At 44.0% G+C, this 22,655-nt stretch overlaps 1 protein-coding gene across 1 annotated transcript in view; it reads left to right on the forward strand.

Moving 5' to 3' along the window:
• Window positions 1–11,126, forward strand: part of P2RX7 (purinergic receptor P2X 7) — a gene marked incomplete at its 5' end in the record, with an annotated part of 49,017 nt that extends 37,891 nt beyond the window's left edge. Inside the window, 5 exons of the mRNA XM_080821989.1 lie at window positions 1,709–1,799; window positions 3,097–3,162; window positions 3,249–3,398; window positions 5,305–5,406; window positions 8,325–11,126. Of these exons, the coding sequence (XP_080678115.1) occupies window positions 1,709–1,799; window positions 3,097–3,162; window positions 3,249–3,398; window positions 5,305–5,406; window positions 8,325–8,819 (904 nt within the window). The 3' untranslated portion in view covers window positions 8,820–11,126. The remainder of the gene's footprint in view (window positions 1–1,708; window positions 1,800–3,096; window positions 3,163–3,248; window positions 3,399–5,304; window positions 5,407–8,324) is intronic.
• Window positions 11,127–22,655: the final 11,529 nt, after the last annotated feature.

Here is a 22,655-nt window from a genome sequence, read left to right on the forward strand (position 1 = left end):
GGGATGAGGCCCAGGAATTGACCTTTGAACATACTTCCCAAGCGATTCTTATCCTTAGTTCAAGAACCACTGTCCGAGACCCTTTGCTTTGTGTATTCAAAAAGAAATCACTCAGTGCAGCAGCAGAAGAAAGCACGGTCTCGGAATGGGAACAATCAGAGGCAAGGAAATCAAAACCCCTCTGGCCGGAAATAGGTGTTGAAGCAACTAAGAATATCTAACGGAGCTCAACATCCCATTTTGAGAGTTAAAAAAAACCAGGAGTTTCAAATGCTCCAGACTGGATTCTGGCAGAGCATCTGTCTTCTGTTTTCTTCTCTCTCCACACCTGTAAATAGATCGTTAATTAAGAACTCAGAAAGAAAATATCTTACCTAAAAACAATCTCTGAAAGGTGGTAAGGGGGAGGGACAGATTGAAAAGGCTTGTGTTATGTGGTTTAAGCCTTCCTAATTATCCACGAAAACAAAACATTCTGCTCTTCCTGACTGTGACACTGGTGAGAGCTGTGTCTTTGTGGGCGATGGTGATTTGTGCCTGAGTCTTAATTTATAAAGGTGGCTGAGTAATGACGTGGAGAGGTCACTGATATGGAAAGAAGTTTATTCTTACATTTCCAAAGAGGAGGGGCACACCATGCCACACAGGGCCACAGGGGAAGCACCGGGGTTGGTCAGGAGATGGAAGGGTCAAGGGAAAAGCAGGGCCCAGAACCTTCACTGTGTTTTCCATGGGACAGGCAATGCAGGACAGGGCAACAGCCTAGGACTGGCCTGTTTAAGTAACGTGGGCATGCTCTGGGCCGCAGGAGCAGTCTCTCACTATAGGTACCTGGCCCTGAGTGACCTGGCACAGGGGAAATATTGGCTCGGTGTGTGAGGGTTAGAGAGAGGAGGTGGTTGGGGATATGGATATGGGATTGGCCAGAGGGTCTGTAACATGATTTTCAGGCGCTTGCCAAAGCTGGGTTACAGGGAAGATATAAACAGTCACGGCTGTTAGTTTGCCCCTGGTGATAAAAGATGCAAATGGACAAATACAGAATCTAAGAAAATGTAATTAGAGCAGATGGCTGAAGGGCAACTAGGCCCAATCCAGCCATTACTAACTAGGATCCCCACCCCACTCTGTTCTAGAAGCCAAACTCCCTTAAGAAATCATTGAATTTAGGGGCGCCTGTGTCGCTAAGTGGGTTAAAGCCTCTGCCTTCGGCTCAGGTCATGATCCCAGGGACCTGGGATCAAGCCCCACATCGGGCTCTCTGCTCCGCAGGGAGCCCGCTTCCTCCTCTCTCTCTCTCTGCCTGCCTCTCTGCCTACTTGTGATCTCTGTCTGTCAAGTAAATAAAATCTTAAAAAAAAAAAAAAAGAAAGAAATCATTGAATTTACCTAAAACTTTTTTTTTTAAATTTGTCCACTTGTTGTTAATACTGTATTGGTTAAAAATTGTTCGTTTTAATCTTAAATGGAAAGCAGATTTTGTATCACTGTGTGATGGCGGAAGAAGAGGAGGCAACGTGGGAAGTGATGCTTTGGTTCCAAGAGAGTAATTTGTGGGTTTGGATTATGTTCTTCCCTCTGCCAACTGCAGCAGAGCTAGAAGATGAACAAGGAAGACTCGCTCAGCTCCTGTTTTGGGTTTTCCTTTCATGAAATACCAGCACGTTCAGACAGATCTTTATATACATGGATCCTTCTCCTCCTACAGATACGCCAAGTACTACAAGGAAAACAACGTTGAAAAACGGACTCTGATAAAAGTCTTCGGGATCCGTTTTGACATTCTGGTTTTTGGCACCGTAAGTCTCTGCTGCCAGCCACTGGCACCTCCATTCCTGGGACTGTCCTAATTATTGCTGTAGTGCCTCAAGGGGTGAATGTTTCGGTCATAGTCATTAGCTGGCACTGTGCATCTTGCCTGTGGGATAAGAGGGGGAAGAAATGTCTTTGGGGTCCTGTCCATGAAGAAGTCATCTAATGAGTACAAGAGTGCGAGTGGGGAAAAAACTGGATATTTAACTTTAAAAATACTCTGATGCTTAAAAAGAGAGAGGGAAAGAAAGAAATCCTTTTGCAAAATACTTCGTAAGTAACAGAATCCAACTCAGATAGGCTTAGAGAAAAAAAATTATTATTTTTTTTAAATCTCACAAAGGTGAAAAATCGAGGGGCAGTTTTCAGGCTTCAGGCATTGCTGGATCCAGATGTTCAAACAACATCCTTAGGAATCTGCCTCTCTCCATTCCTTACATCTATTCTCCTTTGTTTTGGCATCATCCTTAGCTGGCCATGTCTACAGGGTGGTTTCAGGCAGCTCCTTATATCCTACTGGCCCAGCAGTCTCAGTAAAAAAGAGAACATCTCTTTGCTAAAAGATTTGGCAAAGGATTCAGGCAGATGCCATTGGCTCTGACTGGCCCAATATGGGCCACATGCCCTGTGCTGAACTAATCACTATGTTTAGGTCACACCATACTCTCAATGGCCGGTCGTGGCCCTGCCCTGAACCAGCCCCTTCCCCTCAAACTATATGGACCAAGTATGGACAGAGATGGTTCTCCAAAGGAAAACGGGGGTGTTGTCTCCACCTCCACAAGAAGGAGGGAGGGGATGCTGGGCATGCAAAAATCCACAGATGCCCACAACGCCTTGCCCAAAACTGTATTATTTATGTTATATGTTATGTCATATGGTGGTAAGCAACACAAGAGTCAATGAGATAGAAGCTGAGAGGATGGAAAGATCATTGAGAAGAAAAACCACGAGGACACCTAAGGGAAGAGTGTGCACACATTCCTTCCCTCTGCTTCCAAGGTAATCTCAAACCACTTTTAGGGAAAACTTGTCTGAAACTCTCACCTTGTTTGGAAAAATAACTAACTTAGTGTGTGGGTTCCAGTGTTCTTTGTTTAAAAGTCATGTTTTCGAGCGCATCCCAGAAGGCAGGAACAGGATGAACAGTAAACATATTTTCAGTGTGCAGTCTCTGTTGCTGTGACCACAGACTCCCTCCTCTGCTGGAGCTGACAGTTACACGGTAGAGCAAAAGAGCACTGCTCTGAATGTCAACCAAGTCACCTTCCCATTTGTTTTCAGGGAGGAAAATTTAACATTATCCAGTTGGCAGTGTACGTTGGCTCAGTCCTCTCCTACTTTGGTCTGGTAAGGGATTCTCCTTCTGCGCTTTAGGAAAGCAATTTGGCAAAAAGAAATCTCACTAACATGGCACTGATTTGGGTTTTTCCCAGGTCACTGTGATCATCGACTTGCTCATCTGCACTTACTCAAGTGCATGCTGTCGATCCCACATTTATCCCTGTTTCAAGTGCTGTAAATACTGTGCAGTCAATGAATACTACTACAGGAAGAAGGGTGAGCCCATTGTGGAGCCAAAGCGGGTAAGCCTCATTGCATCAGCAGGTGCCAAATAACCCAGAGAGTCAGTCAGATCACTGAGAAACATGCAAATAAGGCCCAAATCACAGGTATAAGCCCACGGTGGGCGAGTCTCTAGACTCTATCCTGATCCACCACCTCTCAGGTGAATGCTTTGGTCTTAGAGAAGAACAGAAACAAAAATGAAAAGGCAAGATAGAGGGAGAACAAACGTTGATGTTCTAGGACTTGTCAATTTTGTCCAATTTATTAAATTGGTACAGCCAAAAAAAAATAGCGACTTTGGAGAACAATTTGGCAGTATCTAATAACATTGAGGTGGGACACACTTTACAGCCTGGCATTTCCACTTCTCCATACCTACCCTCAAGGAAGAGCATCTACCCAATGTCCAACTGGCGGACGGTGAAAGAAACCGTGACCAGCCCATAGCAAGGAGCGCCAGGCACTGGTTTAAAACAATACGTGGCAAATAATAAGAGCAAATGTTTGTACAGCACTTCAAAGTGCTCTATTATATATTAATTCATTGGCTCTTTACAACAACCCTATAAATAGGTGCTACTGTCACCTCTCTAAAGATGAGGAGATTGAGGTGCAGGAGGGTTAAATAATTTGCCTGCGGTCATACAGCTAGTAGGTGGGGGAGCTGGAATTCCAACTCCAATTCCAGCAGGCTGGTTTCAGAATTCATCTTCATAACCTTTATGTTACAGGTACTGGCATGAGCAAATATCCAAAACGCGTGCTTGAAAGGAAAAAACCAAACTATAGAACAATATATATGGTGTGGTATATAGGTTAAAAGACTACACATATGAATTCATCCTATGAATTTTCTATATGTACATTACAAGTATAAATATATATAATCATATGAATACATGCATGCATTCTATATGTTTTATATATGTCCTCTATAGTTTATATATTTATTATACACACACATGAACAGGTGTAGGGAGGATAATATATGCATACAAAAAGCTACTGGACACACACAAAAGTGACAACAGTGATTCCTTCTGCAAAGGAGCCTAGGATGGGAGACAAGTCAGATGGAATTTGAGCTCATCTGGATTGTTTTGATTTAATTTGGCTTCTACCAAGCAGGTCCTCTACACTTGATTCCATGATTTCCCCTAATCAAGGAGAAATCTCCAGTACTTCAAACAACAAAGGGGGTTTCTTTGTCTTTCCCTCCTAAGAACATTCCTGTCCTTTCTCAGCAGCCTGAAGGCACAATTCACTGGCCACTTGGACATGTATTATACAATTTGAAATGAAAGCTCATTTTTGCAACTAAAAATAATTACCATTTCATGGCCCAAGATGGGATGAAATTCAACAAAAATATAAATGATTTCAGTTGCAACAGTAAAATTTTCGGGAGATACTCGATGTAGAGTTACTGAAATTGAGGGAACATAACAGAGGACTTTTACATAGCACATGGGAAACCTAAAATCATCAGGGAGGAAGATGTGGAGACTCTGAGCCCACATATTAAGGTGCATAGGGTTCTACTGATGAGTCACCTTGGGACTCAGAAATCAGTCATTCTTGCCTAGTAAGAGTTTTTGGTCAGCTTCTAAGTTTATCATTTGGTAAATAGCAATAACACTTGCCTTTAGACCTGTTCAGGTATGTGACTGTTGACAATTCTGTACAAAAATGGGTAAAATTTTTAACTCTCGGGGCGCCTGGGTGGCTCAGTGGGTTAAAGCCTCTGCCTCCGGCTCAGGTCATGATCCCAGGGTCCTGGGATCGAGTCCCACGTCAGGCTCTCTGCTCAGCAGGGAGCCTGCTTTCCCCTCTTTCTCTCTGCCTGCCTCTCTCTGTCTACTTGTGATCTCTGTCAAATAAATAAATAAAATCTTTTAAAAATTTTTAACTCTCTTTTCCTAGACATTAAAATATGTGTCCTTTGTGGATGAACCCCACATCAGGATGGTGGACCAGCAGCTACTTGGGAAAAGTCTACAAAATGTCGAAGGTGAAAACATCCCAGTAAGTTAAAACATTTAGTCTTTTTTTTTTTTTAAAGAAAAGTTACTATTAAATAAAAATATAAAGGATGCCTGGGTGGCTCAGTCGGTTAAGCATCGGCCTTCAGCTCAGGTCATGATCTCAGGGTCCTGGGATCGAGCCCCACATCGGGCTCCTTGCTCAGCGTGCAGTCTGCTTCTCCCTCTCCCTCTGCTCTTCACCCCACTATTGTGCTCTTTCTCTCTCACTCTCAAATGAATAAATTAAATCTTTAAAATAAATAAATAAAAATATAGCTACAAAGTTGTGTAAATCGCAATTGATGAATTTTAACACAGTAAACACATGTAACCCAGAATATTAGCAGAAGCCCTTTTCACGCCTCCACCCAATCACTACTTTCCCTTAAACATCATCATTATTCTGTATCCAAAAGTTAGTTTCATCTCTTCCGGGATTTTCTAAAATTTGAATCCTGTATGTACTCAGTATATACTCTGTGGAGTGTCTGACTTTTTTTGTGAGCTATCCACGACACTGCATATAGGAATAGTTCACTCTCGTTGTATAATTTCCATTTTATAAACACCCAATTTATTTATCCCTTCTATTGTTGATGGACATTTGGGTAGCTTTCAGTTTGGAGCGCATATGCAGTAATGCTGCCGTGGTAAACATATGGTGCCTATAAGTGGACCCGCTGGGTCAGAAGGCCGGCATGTGACACTATCAAACCATTCTCTAAAGGGGGTGTTTTCATTCCCGCTCTCCGCAGCAGCTCTGATTGCGGGACACCTTCACTGTATAATTTCTGCAGCCGCCATAATAAATCACCGCAAACTAAGTAGCTGAAAACAACAGAAATTCATTCTCTCACAATTCTGGAGGCTGGCAGTCTGAAACCAAGGTGTTGGTAGGGCTTCTGAGGGCCCTTAAGAAGGATCCTTCTTTGACTCTTGCAGCTCTTGGTGTTCATTACACCTGCTAGGACCTCTGGTACAACGCTGATTAGAAGTGGTCATAGCAAACATCTTTTTGTCTCATTCCTTATCTCAGGAAGAAAGCTTTTCATATTTCACTCTAGTATCTGCTGTAGGGTTTGTTTGTTTTTTTTTAAGATTTTATTTATTTGACAGAGAGAGACAGACAGAGAGGGAACACAAGTAGGGGGAGTGGGAGAGGGCGAAGCAGGCTTCCCGCCAAGCAGGGAGCCTGATGTGGGGCTTGATCCCAGGACCCCGGGATCATGACCTCAGCCAAAGGCAGACACTTAACAACTGAGCCACCAAGGTGCCCCTGCTGTAGAATTTTAAAGAATGCTTTACTGGATTGAGAAAAGTCCCCTCCATTCTTAGTTTGCTAAGAATTTTTGTTATAAATTACTGAATTTTAAAATAATGCTATTTTCTGCTTTTCAAAAAATTATCAATGAGTTTTTTTCCATTATGTGGTGAATTACAGAAATTGATTTTCAAATATTAAGCCAACCTTGCATTCCTGCAATAAAATCAATTTGAAAGTATTATATTACTCTATGTATTTATTGCTGGATTTGATTCACTAATATTTAAGATTTTTATGTCTCTTATTGAGAGAGACTGGCCAAAATTTTTCCATTCTTGTCATGTCCTTATTGGGTTTTGGTGTAACATGAACTCAGGGGCGCTAAGGGGGAATACACATAAAATTTACCATTTTAACCACTGTAAAGCATACAATTCAGTGACATTTAAAATTCAAAAGTTTATCCACAATGCTGTGCAACCATTCTACTATCTAGTTCTAGGACTTTTTCATCAACCCAAAAGGAAACCCTGTACCCATTCAACAGCCATTACTCACACCCACCTCTCCCTAGTCCCTGGAAATCTTTTTTTTTTTTTTTTTTTTTTTGGAAAGAGGGAGAGAGAATGAGAGAATGAGCAGGAAGAGCAACAAAGGGAGAGGGAGAAGCAGGTTCCTCGCTGAGCAAGGAGCCTGACTTGGAGCTCGATCCCAGGACCCTGAGATCATGACCTGAGCCAAAGGCAGACGCTTAACCCAATGAGCCACCTAGGTGCTCCTGGCAATCATTAGTCTGCTTTCTGTCAGCATGGATTTGCCTATCTTGGACATTTCATATAAAGAGAATCATACAGTATTTGCCTTCTTGTGACTGGCTTCTCTCACTTTTCATAATGGCTTCGAGGTTCACCTATGTTGTAGCAGGTAAATAGTGCTGCTCTAAGTGCTCATGTATAGAAACTTTTTAATTTTAATGTACTGACTCAAACTTTGCCAGGTGAATGAAGGTATATGTTACGAAGAACAGATATAAATTTTGTCAATTATGGCAACTTCTCTTGGAGGATAACAAATGGATTTGCTAGAAGAGGGAGACTGGTGGAAAAGGAGACAGTAGAGCAAAATCAACAAATATTTACTGTCTACTATGTGCTGGATACTGGCCTAGGTAATGGGGATACAGCAGTGACAAAGCAAACAGGGCCCCCCTCCCTACTTTCAGGTAGAAGAAGAACCATCAAGAGGTCATATCAATGAGTAGGATCATATCAGATAGTGAGAAGTACTGTGAAGAACACAGAATCTAATGACGCGCTAAGAGTGACCTGGGTGGAGGGGAACTACCTAGATCAGTGGGATCAGGGCAAGAAGGTCTCCATGAGCAGGTGATACCTGCCTTGAGGCCTGGTGTATCTGAATTTCACTTTCCGAATCTGTGAAATGGAGAGAAGGTCACATATCTCACAAGGTTCTTCAAAGGCTAAACAGGGCAAATTTATAAAACACTAGTATAGTCTTGATATATACATTTGATAAATGACAGCTACTGGTATTAATATGATAGTAAGTGTCATTTTGTAAGTTAATATCAAAATTAAGGAATCTAGAACCCTAGAGTTTGTCACTGCTGACGGGTTTGGAAACGACTTTTTCAGAGACCCTCAATGGACTTCACGGACTTGTCCAGGCTGCCCCTGTCTCTCTACAACCCATCCCCTACTCCTGGGCAACCAGAGGAGATGCAGTCACTAAACAGGGAAGAGATTCCCATATCCAGCAACAGCCCAGACTGGTGCCAGTGTGGACACTGCCTCCCGTCCCAGCTGCCCAAGAGCCACAGATGCCTGGAAGAGCTGTGCTGTCGGAAAAAGCCTGGCGCCTGCATCACCACCTCGGAGCCCTTCAGGAAGCTTGTCTTGTCCCGACAGGTCCTGCAGTTCCTTCTGCTCTACCAGGAGCCCTTGCAGGTGCTGGATGACAGTGCCAACAGCCGGCTGCGGCACTGTGCCTACAAGTGCTACACCACCTGGCGCTTCGGCTCCCAGGACCTCGCCGACTTTGCCATCCTGCCCAGCTGCTGCCGCTGGACCATCCGGAGAGAGTTCCCCAAGAGTGAAGGCCGGTACACCGGCTTCCAGAGTCCTTGCTGATGGCACGGGGCTGAGCAGGCGTGTTAATGTTTGTTTCCTTTGTTCGCACCCTGAGCTTGACCTGCAAAGATCTGTGCCCAAACGTTCTACCAAAGGGATATGTGTTTTCTGCTCCTGCAGCTCTAGACGTGTCAGAGAGCAGAATGAACAAACAAACAAACAAACAAACCCGAATCCCTCAGCATGGACTGAGTTGAGAGACTCGGATCTGTGCTTCAGTTCTGTCTCCAGCAAGTTGTATGGTCCTTGGCTTTTAATTCTGCGCTGCAGTTGCCCTCCTACCCAACCTGCTATCCCACCGGGGTGTCGGGAGGACAAATTGAGAGAGTGTGCATGAACTTTCTGGTCAATGCACGAAGAGCTACATGAATGCAAAGCATCTCCTTGTGAGGCCAGACTGGGATAAGGTACAACTATGAACAAACCCTTGGGGTGCTGGCTAGAGATTGTGGAGGATTAATGGTGGCCAAATTCTTGGGCACGTGTCCATAACCTAAGGGTTATGTCTCCTCCCCCTGCATATGCGCAGCTCTGACTGCTTTAGCCAATCGTGGAAGTAATGCTGTGCCGGCTTCGGGGTCTTGGTCATGGGGCTGGCAGCTTCCGCCTCTCGTCCTGCCCCAAGGCTGCTGTGAAGGAAGCCAGCCCCCATACAGAGGTCTGCCTCTCCTCAGACTACCCGACTGTGAGGCAGCTCCAGAAGCCACATGGACAACAGAGATGCCCGACCAGTTCCCAGCTTCCAAGACATCCAAACGCAGTCACTGGACATGGGAGAGAAGCCTTCAGGTGATTCCACGCCCTACTAGCATCGGATTGCCACTGCAGGAGACGCCTCCCAGGGCACCCATGGAACAAAACCATTGTTTTAAGCCACGAAGTTCTGCGTTGTTTGAGACACAGCAACAGATGGAGGACAGAGAGCAAGCCTGACTCACTGGAACACAGATTCGGCCTATACCTTCCATGGTTCTAGGGTTCTTAGGGACTGCACCACCCCTGAAGCTCCATGGGGGCTTCGGTCTCTGTTCGGCAGTCCTATCAGGGATGCGAACAAATCAGGGAACCCATCAGACCAGCCCTGGAATCCATCCAGTCTAACTGCTGAACCACCCAATACATTCTCACCCCCAGCCTATTACTAGGACTGGAAGTAGCTACTGCTGCTTAAACTGGAAAAGGCCACCTTTGTGCCCTTAACACCCTGTACTTCACAGCCAATCAGAATGGACGCAGTCTGGACACTACTTAAAAAGCAACTCACACCCAAACCTTTACCATTTCTGTACAGTGACCTTGAAGAATGTGAAAATGGATAGTCAGAGGTTTTAGGATCCTCCTTCAGGATTTCCTTTTCATGGTTCTGGTATTAGAATTGATTATTACTAAACCACTCTTTTAAAGAATAAATAAAGACCACTATTCAACACTGTAAATGATGAAGGGTCTATGAGTTTTCTTAATACATATTCTAAGGTGTCCCATTTTGATACGTTTTAAAAACCAGGTGCTTTTTACTGTATTCATGTAAAGTAATTTTTGACCCAGGATTTTATCTGGCTTTAAACTCAGGAATAAACTAGGCCAGACTGAACTTTCATTTTTACTATCTTTCAGAGATAGGAGATCATATATGACTTCTTATATGTAAGAAATGTATTCGAAAAGTTGGTTATATAGAACTTCTTCAGAATTTAAATTTTTGCTCCTTGAATTCTAATGTATGAGCTACAGATTTCCATTCTGATAAACCTTTGAAACTTTATACCTTTATTTTATTTTATTTCTTGATGCCTTATCCCTAGTGTATTTTTATCACCCCTGGAGGCCCCAAATGGAGTCAGAATTTATAATGACAATTAGGCTCTGGATCTTCCTACTACTCCCTTTCACCTTCCCCACAGATGCTTTAGGTGAGAGAGTGATGTGTTATGTCAACGGTGTGTCATGTCTGACACTTCCAACAATAACATGCATCGTATTTGTATCTGGTTTTTAGTCGACAGCATAAACTAATGTCATCAGAAAAGGCATCCCAAGGAGAATCACACTTTATAGGATCTGTTTTCTTGTACTTAAACCCATTATTCTATAGGGTAATTGCGCAGTATGCACTACTTCATGTCTGTATTAGAGATCTTTCTTGTAACATTAGCTGGCTTCATGTAGAATTGGTGATGAACTTGCATTTCTCTCTTCAGAGGGCACCAGTTTTTAAATACATCCTAATTCTAGTTTGGTATTCACATGTCTTAACTAGATTATGTTTTATTATGTTTTGATAATAAAAATATATTGTTTTAATTATAAAAGATAATGTATAATCTATGATTACTGAAGTGTTCCTTTTACTTCCTTTTTTCAGAAGATCCCCAAATCACAGTTCAGGCATTGACACTTTCATTCAACATATATTTTGAGGAACTATGACATTATAAGATATATATTTGATCTCTGCTCCCAATTCCTGACCTAGAGCTCCTAAATCCCTTAGAATCTGCTGGGTGATAAGAATGTCTTGTGTTCTAATAATACAACTCTTGGTGGGCTCCAAACTTCAGGATGGGGGTTGGTTGCCAGAAAGACCAAGATATGATCAGAAGCTTAGAATTTTGAGCCCCCATTCTCTCATCCTCTAGAGTCGAGAGGAGTTGGAAACAGAGTTAAAAATTGATTGGGCCCACGTGATAAAGCCCCCCTTAAAAATGTCTCAATTATGAGATTTGGAGAACTCCTGAATCAATGAACACATCTACATGCTAGGAGAGTGGCGCACCCCAACTCCACAGGGACAGAAACATCTGTGCTAAGGACCGTTTTGGACCTTGCCCTATGTACCTCTTCATCTGGTTGTGGTCTGTATCCTTTATAATAAACCAGTAAATACAAAAAAATGGTTTCCCTGAGTTCTGTGAACATTATGGCAAATAACTGAACCTGAGAACAGGGTTGTGGGAACCCCCAATTTACAGTCACTTGGTCTGAGGTACAGGGGACACCCTGGGACTTGCGACTGGCCCCTGAAGTGGAGGACAATCTTCTGGCATAGATGCCTCAACCTAAGGGGTCTAGGCCAACTCCAGTAGTTAATGACACAATTGAATCTTTTTTTAAAAACTCTCTTTTTAAATTTTTTTTTTTTTTTAAATTAAGCAGGGCGCCTGGGTGACTCAGTGGTTTAAAGCCTCTGCCTTTGTCCCAGGTCATGGTCCCAGGGTCCTGGGATCGAGCCCCACATCGGGCTCTCTGCTCGGCAGGGAGCCTGCTTCCTCCTCTCTCTCTGCCTGCCTCTCCGCCTACTTGTAATCTCTGTCTGTCAAATAAATAAATAAAATCTTTAAAAAAAATGAAGCAATGGGTGCACTGGATGTGGTTTCACTTCCTGCAGCTTGTATATTTCTTAACACATATTCTAATCCCATGCAGTCATCATTCTGGGAATCCCAAGTGCCCCCTGACTGACTCTGACTCTCTTTTGAAGAGATGTAGACATCACTATCTTCTTTGGCTTTTACTGTGATCTTTTAGTTTCCTCTTTTCCAGTTGGGTTATAAAGGGTTATAAATCATGTTTCCAAAATAAATGATGATCTGTGGAGAGGATTTTGCATTCCTAACATCCTTAGTTCCTCTTAATTGTCGAGGTCACATGAGACTGGGTCTTCTGAAATCAGCGGATGAGGTACCCAATACTGACTGGCCATTTTAACCAAATAATTGCCATACTTGACAGGCTTGAATGAGTGCTTAATGCAAGCCTGGTCAGTATAGTAAGCTATAAGTTATATTTTATTCCCCAAGCAAAAAATAAGCTCCTCAAAGGCAAAGGACTCATCTTGGCTTTGGGTCCATTACATGCCTCTTCCAGCATGGTGGTACAGTGGGAGAGAGACTCTGGAAACTGACCACCTAGAGTCAAATCCTGAGTCACTAATTAGCTAAGAGGACTCAGGCAGCTCATCTAATGGTTAGAATCCTCAGTTGCATCTTTGTGTCCAAGGGTTGTTTTAAGTCTTAAATGTCGTAAGTGTAAATGTATGTAGAGCACTCTGCTCACAGCCTGTTACAGAATAAGCACTCGATAAATGTTAGCTATTGGGAGCACTTGGGTGGCACAGTTGGTTAAGTGTCCGACTCTTGATTTCAGCTCAGGTCATGATCTCAGAGGCATGAGACTGAGCCTTGTGTCAGGCTCCAGGCTCAGCTCAGAGTCTGCTTAAGATTCTCTCTGGGGGCTCCTGGGTGGCTCAGTAGGTTAAGGACCTGCCTTTGGCTCAGGCCCTGATCTCGAGGTCCTGGAATAGAGCCCCATATCAGACCTGTGGGGAGCTTGCTTCTCTCTCTGCCCCTCCCCCTTGCTCATGATGAGTATGCTCTCTCTCTTAAGCCTCTGCCTTCAGCTCAGGTCATGGTCTCAGGGTCCTGGGATCAAGCCCCTCATTGGGCTCTCTGCTCAGCAGGGGGCCTGCCTCCCCCCAACCCCACCTGACTCTCCGCCTACTTGTGATCTCTCTGTGTCAAATGAATAAAATAAATCTTTAAAATAAATAAATAAATAAAAATTTAAAAAGGGGGTGCCTGGGTGGCTCAGTTGGTTAAGCGTCTGCCTTTGGCTCAGGTCATGATCCCAGGGTCCTGGGATCAAGCTCCGAGTCAGACTCCCTGCTCAGTTGGGGAGCTTGCTTTTCCCTCTCCCTCTGCTCCTCTACCTCCTTGTGCTTGCTCTCTCTCTCTCTCTCTCAAACAAATAAATAAAATATTTAATTTAATTCAATTTAAAAAGATTCTCTCCCTCTCCCTCTGTCCCTCCCACTTGCACTCTCTCTAAATCTTTTTTTAAAATGTTAGCTAAGGGGCACCTGGGTGGCTCAGTGGGTTAAAGCCTCTGCCTTCGGCTCAGGTCACAATCCCAGGGTCCTGGGATCGAGCCCCGCATCGGGCTCTCTGCTCAGCAGGGAGCCTGCTTCCTCCCTTCTCTCTCTGCCTGCCTCTCTGCCTACTTGTGATCTGTCTGTCAAATAAATAAATAAAATCTTTAAAAAAAATAAAAAAATTTAAAAAAATGTTAGCTAAGGGGGGGTAGGGATAGGGTGGCTAGGTTATAGACATTGGGGAGGCCATGTGTTATTGTGAGTGCTGGGAATTGTGTAAGCCTGACGATTCACAGACCTGTACTCCCGAGGCTAATAATTCATTATATGTTAATAAAAAAATAAAGTTAAATTTTTAAAAATGTTAGCTATTATTATTTTTTAAAGTTTAACCATAGGTCTAACTATGATAGATATTACCGTTATTTGGATGGTGCCTATTTAATAACCTCTAAATATTCCACTGAAATAGCTTAGAGGCAAATCGAATGAGTACAAAGGAGAAGTCACTACCTCTGCTCGCTCCACCCCAGCCACAGGTGCTCCTCCAGAAATCCCAAGCTCAGTTAGTAGTAGCACCACCTGCCATCAGCTCAATCTCCCAAACCAGAAATTCAAGTGACAGTTTCCATGTCCCCTGTCCATGTCCCCCTTTTCTGCCCCCATTCCATTCAATCTCACTAATTCGCTCAGTAAACATTTGCTGCCCATCTTGGCACTATGCAGGTACTAGGGATAAACAGGTGAACGAGCCAGGTTTTCCGGGAGGTTAGGTGCAGTGAAGAAAGCGGGTGAGAAAGAAATAAAGAAATGAGAGGAGAACACCTTGGGGTAAAGGGCATAAGAAAAACAAGCAGCATGCCATAACAGAAACAACGGGGTTACTTCTGATAGGGATCAGGGATGGCCTCTCCAAGGAAGTGACATTTAAGCTAGATCCGAATGTCAGGAAGAAGCTGGCTGGGACGAGTTGGAGGAACAGAGGGACAGCAAGGCCAAACACTGAAGTGGGGAAAAAAGTGAGCATGTTCCAAGAACTGTCATATGGCCGGTGTGGCGGGGACATTTACAACATGTCCTTGTCTTCCAAGTCTATCCAGGGAGGGACAAAGCCTTGCTTTCTTCCTGCTTCATGAACTGTGTGGGCCCATCTCACTGAACCAAAAGTGCAAAGAAAGGCAAAATCCATATAGGTAAGGGTAACTACAGGGAGTTTGGGAAGCTCTCGAGACAGGAGCTGGCCCTCCCTAGAGGAAGAAGCTAGAAACATCATCTGGTGAGAGGAGAAGAGCCACTCTTGAAAGGAACGACAGCACGAGCCAGGCCCAGAAAGAAATGAGTATGGTAGGTACTCAAATTGCTGGGAGACCCGGCTAGCTCCTCAGAACGGGAAGAAAGTAGAAGAAGATGAAAAGAGACTGATGTGCAGAAAATCCTGGGGGAGGAAAAAAAGGCAGAAGTGTTTGGACCAATTGCAAAGTTCAAGAAAGAGCCATTCTTGGGCTGACAGGGACACAAGGAAAGCAGTGAGTTAAGAACATCCTTCAGGGGGCGCCTGGGTGGCTCAGTTGGTTAAGCAGCTGCCTTCGGCTCAGGTCATGATCCCAGCGTCCTGGAATCGAGTCCCTCATCGGGCTCCTTGCTCGGCAGGGAGCCTGCTTCTCCCTCTGCCTCTGCCTGCCACTCTGTCTGCCTGTGCTCCCTCGCGCGCTCTCTCTCTCTCTCTCTCTCTCTCTGACAAATAAATAAATAAAATCTTTAAAAAAAAAAAAAAGAACATCCTTCAGACTGTGGTGTATATATATACAATGGACTACTAAGCAGCCATCAAAAGAAACAAAATCTTGCCATTTGCAATGTTGTGGATGGAACTAGAGGGTATTAAGCTAAGTGAAAAAAGTCAATCAGAGAAAGACGATTATCACGTTCTCTCTGATATAAGGAATTTGAGAGGCGGTGGGGGATCACGGGGGGGGGGGTAGGGAGGGAAAAAAATCAAACAAGATGGGATCGGGAGGGAGACAAAGCATAAGAGACTCTTAATCTCACAAAACAAACTGAGGGTTGCTGGGGGGTGGGGGTTAGGGAGAGGGTGGTGGGTTATGGACATTGGGGAGGGAATGTGCTATGGTGAGTGCTGTGAAATGTGTAAGCCTGATGATTCACAGAGCTGCACCCCTGGGGCAAATAATACATTATAGGTTAATAACAAACAAACAAACAAAAAGAACATCCTTCAGGCAGGGATGCCTGGGTGGCTCAGTCAGTTAAGAGTCTGCCTTTCACTCAGGTCATGATCCCAGGGTCCTGGGATCGAGCCCTGCATCAGGCTTCTTGTTCAGCAGGGAACCTGCTTCTTCCTCGACCTGCTGCTCCCCCTGCTTGTGCGCATGCTCATTCTTTCTCTCTCCCTCTCTCTGACAAATAAAAAATATAATCTTTAAGGAAAACAAACAAATAAACAAGAACATCCTTCAGGCAGCCACGAGGATGTTGGCTAGAGAGAAACCCTGGGATGGGAAATTACTTAGGAAGTCACCTGGGATCATAGAGGAGTGATTCAGTAAGCAACCTGGACTACTAATTTGGAGGTGGGGATAGGAAGAAAAGAAAGAATTTTGTTAAATTCCTTTAGATCCAACAAAAGGGGGTTAGCCCAATAAATGACGGCACACTCATGTAATACAGCCACATGCAACAACTTAAAATGATGCCAAAGAAAGAGAGCACATGATATTGAGAGATGTTCGAGGCAGAACACATCTGTGTGACATTTTTCCTTAAGGAGAATGTGAGCCTTTAATGAGAGCTCTCTCTTTTATTTCCGGCACAGATAGCAGTTGTTAAGAACCTTTAATCCTGAATGTACATTTAAGAAAACAAAGAAGGGGCGCCTGGGTGGCTCAGTCGGTTAAATGTCTAACTTTTGGTCTTGGCTCAGGTCATGATCTCAGGGTTGTGAGATCAAGCCCCACATCCGGCTTTGTGCTCAGTGGGGACTCTGCTTGAGATCCTCTCTCCCTCTGCCCAACCCCACTATGCTCACACAAGCTTTTTCGCTCTCTCTCAAATAATAAAAATATATTTTTAAAAAGACTTATTTATTTGTCAAAAGAGAGAAAGAGAGCACAAGTAGGGAGAGCAGCAGGCAGAGAAGCAGGCTCCCTGCTGAGCAAGGAGCCCGATGAGGAACTTGATCCCAGGACTCTGGGATCAGTTCCTGAGCAAAAGGCAGATGCTTAACCAACTGAGCCACCCAGGTGCCCCTAATACATAAAAGTCTTAAAAAAAAAAAAAAAAAAGGAAGACAAAGAAGGGCCGCCTCATTACCTCATTCCTCATTGGAATATGCCCTGGATAATGACAAATTAATTGAGGAATATCAGAAAAGGTCAATGGCATTTCCTGAAATCCAAAAATCAAAATTTAAAACCATCCTTCTGTTTTTCCTCTACCATGGTTTGTTTGGGGAAGTCAATGAATGGTTGGCCTATGGCTGGCTCTTTGCCCACTGTTATGGGGTAAATTTTGCGGGCCCCCCCCTCCACCGATGCATATGTTGAAGTCCTAACTCCCATTATCTCAGAACATGGCTGGATTTGGGAATGTAGTCTTCAACGAGGTAATTAAGGTAAAATGAGCTCTAATCCAATCTGACTGGTGTTATTCTAAGAAGAGGAGATTAGGACACTGAAACAGAGGGAAAATCATGTGACAATATGGGAGTGGACAAGGATAGAAGCCAACACCGAGATCTCAGAATTTCAGCCTCCAGAATTGTGAGGAAACAGATTTTTATTGCTTAAACCACTCCGTCTGTGGTGCTTTGTTATGACAGCGCTACCAAATACACCTCCCTTCTTTTTTTATTTTTTTGTAAAGATTTTATTTATTTATTTGAAAGAGAGCGAGCATAAGCAGGGGGGGAGGGTCAGAGGCAGAGGGAGAAGCAGACACCCTGCTAAGCAGGAAACTTGACATGGGATTCGATCCCAGGACTCCGGGATCATGACCTGAGCCGAAGGCAGATGCTTAACCGACAGAGCCACCCAGGCACCCCTCCCTTCTTTCTTTTTAATTGTGACAAATGTATTCTGAATATAAAACGTAATGCATGGACTTGGCAGTTCCTCAAATACTTAAATACGGAATTTCCATAGGATCCAGTTACTCCACTTCCAGGTATATACCCCAAAGAACTGAAAGCAGGGACTCAAATAGACACCTGTACACAAACGTCCACTGACAATTACCACTAACAACCCAGCGTCCACCAACAGATGAGTAGTTAAGCAAAATGGGATATATCTATACAATGGAATATTCTTTGGCCATAAAATGGGATGAAGTTCTGATACACTCTACAACATGGATGAACCTTAAAAACATGATGCTAAGTGAAATAAGTCAGACAAGAAGCCACATACTGTATCATTCCGTTTATATGAAATATCCAGAACAAGCAAATCCAGAAAGCAGAATAAAGGTTACCAGACACTAGCAGAAGAGGGAAACAGAAAGTGTTTAATGAGTACAGAGCCTCTATTTGAGATGATGAAAAAGTTCTAGAGATGGATGGTGACGGATGGTTGCCCAACATTGTAAATATACTTAATGCCACTGAAAAGTACAACTAAAAATAGTTAAAATAGGGGCGCCTGGGTGGCTCAGTGGGTTAAGCCTCTGCCTTCGGCTCAGGTTGATGAGGGAGCCGGAGGCTGGCTGAGGACAAAGCAAAAGCTGGCACCTTGCACCCCCCCTCCATCCGCTCCCCTCGGTGATGTGTGTGGCATTCCTCAGGTACCCCTGACTGCCAGAACAAATAGTTAACTTGCTGAGATCACAATCCCGCAAGACAGGAGTCTCCCTTGGTTTAACAAAGAAGTTACATTATCAATAGCACAATTTCCAGAGGCAAATGACTCAGTTCCTCAAGCCTTAATGTCACCCTCCCCTCCATAAACAAAACTGAAGGAGGCTGGGGTAGAAGGAAGTTAAGTTTCTTCTATACCTAAATCTCACTAACAAAGACGCTTGATAGCAGGATTATGACATTCCACCAGGAATCTCCCAACTATCTTGATGTTAATGGCTTGCCAGAAGACAACATTGATCAAGCCTCTGGTATCCCTGTGCCTTGGAGGCCTCCTTTAGCATATGAAAGCTCCATCGAAACCACCTTTCCCTCACCTTCCCCCAACCGCAGGGTACATAACCTGCCATCCTTCACAACCCGGGGCAGCAGCTCTTCCTGCCCACGGGTCCTGTCCCCGTGCTTTAATAAACCACCATTTTGCACCAAAGATGTCTCAAGAATTCTTTCTTGGTCATCGGCTCCGGACCTCAGCCCACCGAACCTCGCCCAGGTTCTAGAACTTCATCAAGGTCATGATCTCAGGGTCCTGGGATCAAGCCCCACATCTGGGCTCTCTGCTCAGCAGGGAGCCTGCTTCCCCCTCTCTCTCTGCCTGCCTCTCTGCCTACTTGGGATCTCTCTCTCTGTCAAATAAATAAATCAACTCTTTTTAAAAATAGTTAAAATAAAATTTATGTACACTTACAATTTTTTTAATTGCCAAAAACAAAAATAAAAAATAAAGCATAGGCAACTGTACAATTTTTATATTTTGGGGATATTTCCTTATAGCATTAAAAATAGATACTTTCTTTGCAGCATCTCTACATTTTTTCCATCTGAGTCTCAGATGAAGGCTGAGGCCAGCTTGCTGTTCAGATTTCCTCACACCCTCCAAAATCATGTAATATGTGTCTTGTAAGAAAATATTACAGTGAAGATCCCCAGAAGGGCCAGCAAGCCAGAAGAGTATTTGCAAGGATCTGCAAGGAAGAAGAGATAAGCCGGTGTTTCCTGGAGATAAATCTCACCTTTGGCTTTCTTAGGGTGGAATTCAAGCACTGACCCAGCCTGAGGCATTGACTTTGCCGTCCACCCTCAGGAAAAAAAATGTCTCCTCTTCTGATAGGAGTAACTCTGCCTTCAAGTTCAAATAAAGCACCACAGGACAAGGTTCACAAGGGCACTTGCTGATCCCTGGGTTGAGTTAGGCTCGTAGGCAGGCAGGCATCAAATGGGCACAGTGGCCATTGGGAGTGAGGACAGTCTGGCACAGCCCCTGGATTCGGCTTTGCTTGCTCGGGGTCCATCCACATTTGCTCCTATGTTGCCAGGAGGGCAAAGTGGCTTGGCCTCGAAGGCAGGTGAGGTGGGAAAACCCGCCTTCAGGCAGCCAGGCAATGCCAGTGGGCAATTACCGAGTGTCTCTGTGATGTGGAGGCTTTTGAATGTGCCACAGAGGCCTCATCAAAAAAGGGCTGAGATGGGTCGTCCTGGAAATGAAGGTGGCCCCCAGGAGAATAGAGGGCAGTGAAGCTGCTGCCTCATAGAAACACATCCAAATGTCAACCTGAAGCAGAAGGGTAAAACTAGAGGGAGCAGAGTGTTTTAAGAGAGGAAGGAGTCCCTGTGGGACACTTACTTGAAATAAAACCGATCAGTAAAAATCTAGACGTACAAAATCCGCACATAGTATGGGTAAAAGGGACCTCTGGTTTACAGAGGGTTCCTAACAAGGAAAGATTCAGTAACATTTCAATGAAATTATATAAAAATGGAGTTCTCCTTTTTAGGAGCTTATCTATCAAAGAGACAGGGATGTCCAGAGCCTGGGCCGCAAACAACTAGCTATGAGAATCCTCGAGACTCTATCTCAGTTTTCTTATTTACAAAAGGAAACGACAGGGCTAAATATGATCACTAAGGTACTTTTAATATCAAAGTGATTCCTCTATTGTATAAAATGAGATCAGGGGCACCTGGGTAGCTCAGTCGGTTAAGTGTCTTACCTGCCTTCGGCTCAGTTCATGATTCCAGGGTCCTGAGATCGAGTCCCACACTGGGCTCCTTGCTCAGCAGGGAGTCTGCTTCTCTTTCTGTCTGCTCCTCCCCCCTGCTTGTGTGCTCTCTCTCTCTCTCTGACAAATAAATAAATGAAATCTTCAAAAAAATTAAATAAAATAAAATGTGATCAATTTGTACTTCACGTTCAGCTTATATAAAGTGCTTACCACAGCACCTGGTAAGTGGTCAGTGAATGCACTGTGTTAAAACCAAAAGTCCATGGGGCGCCTGGGTGGCTCAGTTGGTTAAGCATCCAACTCTTGGTTTTGGCTCAGGTCCCAATCTCAGGGTCATGAGATCAAGCCCCACACCAGGCTCTACACTCAGCAGGGAGTCTGCTTGGGGCTCTCTCTCCCTCTGCCCCTTCCCCTCACCACCCTATATCCGTGCTCTCTCTCTCTCTCTCAAATAAATAAATCTTTTAAAAAATAAAATTAAATTGGGGCACCTGGGTGGCTTGGTGGGTTAAAGCCTCTGCCTTCGGCTCAGGTCGTGGTCTCGGGGTCCTGGGATCGAGCCCCGCGTCGGGCTCTCTGCGCAGCAGGGAGCCTGCTTCCTTTCCTCTCTCTCTCTGCCTCCCTCTGCCTACTTGTGATCTCTGTCAAATAAATAAATAAAATCTTTTAAAAAATTAATTAATTAAATTAAATTAAAAGTCCATACAATAGCTTCTGAGGCGTTAATTGATCTCGGCCCTGACTTCCTCTCAGGATCTTAGCTCATTTTACTCTCTTCCTTGCCCACTACACTCCATTCATACTGCCCCCTTTCTGCTCCTGGGACATATAACGCTTGTTTATACCTCAGGGCCTTTATACCTGCTATCTCCTCTGCCTGGGATCCTTTCTTCCCAGATTTTCAGAGGTGGCTCTTTTTGACATTCAAATCTCAGCTTAAAGGTACTCCCTTAGAGAGGGCCTCCCTTCAGCTAAGAGACTTATAGAGAATTCAACACCCAGCCATGAATGCACATTCTTTTAAAGTGCACATGGAGCATGGACAAAAGCAGACATGAATCACTTCAGCAATCAATATGATATGGACTAGGCTCTCCAACTGCATTTCAATGAAATGAGAAATTCCTTATTTATTTATTTAAAAAGATTTTATTTATTTATTTGACAGAGAGAGAGGGAACATGAGCAGAGGGAGAGGGAGAAGCAGGCTTCCCACTGAGCAGGGAGCCCAATGTGGGGCTGGATCCCAGGACCCTGGGATCATGACCTGAGCCGAAGGCAGATGCTTAATGACTGAGCCACCAAGGCGACCCAAGAAATTCATTTTTTAAAGATGGATTTTAAAACTATGTGGAAGCCAAATAACATACTGCTAAGTGACTTTTGGAAATGTGTAAAACTGAGTGATAATGAAAACAGCACATGTCAAAACTGGTGGGATACAGCAAAAGCACTACTTTAAAGGGAAACGTATAGCTCTATATACATTTATCAGGAAACAAGGAAGGTTCAAAAAGACAGGAGCCCAAGCATTCGACCTGAAACCCTGGAAAAGGAGCAGCAGAATCAACTGAAAGAAACAAGAAGGAAATAATAACTCTTGGGGCAGAAATCAATGAAATACCAAACAACTGAGACAACTAACAAAACTAAAAGCTGGTTCTGTGAAAAAAGTAAAAAGACAGAAGTCTTGTCAGAGATGTGTGTCTAAGAAAAAGAAGTCAATAAACTACAGAAAAAGAGAACTGGGCGCCTGGGTGGCTCAGTGGGTTGGGCCTCTGCCTTTGGCTCGGGTGGTGATCTCGGGGTCCTAGGATCGAGTCCCGCATCGGGCTTTCTGCTCCGCAGGGAGCCTGCTTCCTCCTCTCTCTCTCTCTGCCTGCCTCTCTGCCTACTTGTGATCTCTGTCTGTCGAATAAATAAATTAAATATTTTTTAAAAAAAGAAAAAGAGAACTTAATGACAGTCAAAACAGAAAATTTTTTTTCAATATTAAGAGAATTATAAATAACCACAGGCTAATAAATTTGCGTGGCTTTCTCTGACTGCCCCTACTTATTATTTTTAATGTCTGCTGTCTGTCTCCTGAC

The sequence above is a fragment of the Martes martes genome (genome assembly GCF_963455335.1).
Source record: "Martes martes genome assembly, chromosome: 13".
Classification (NCBI taxonomy): Eukaryota; Metazoa; Chordata; class Mammalia; order Carnivora; family Mustelidae; genus Martes; species Martes martes.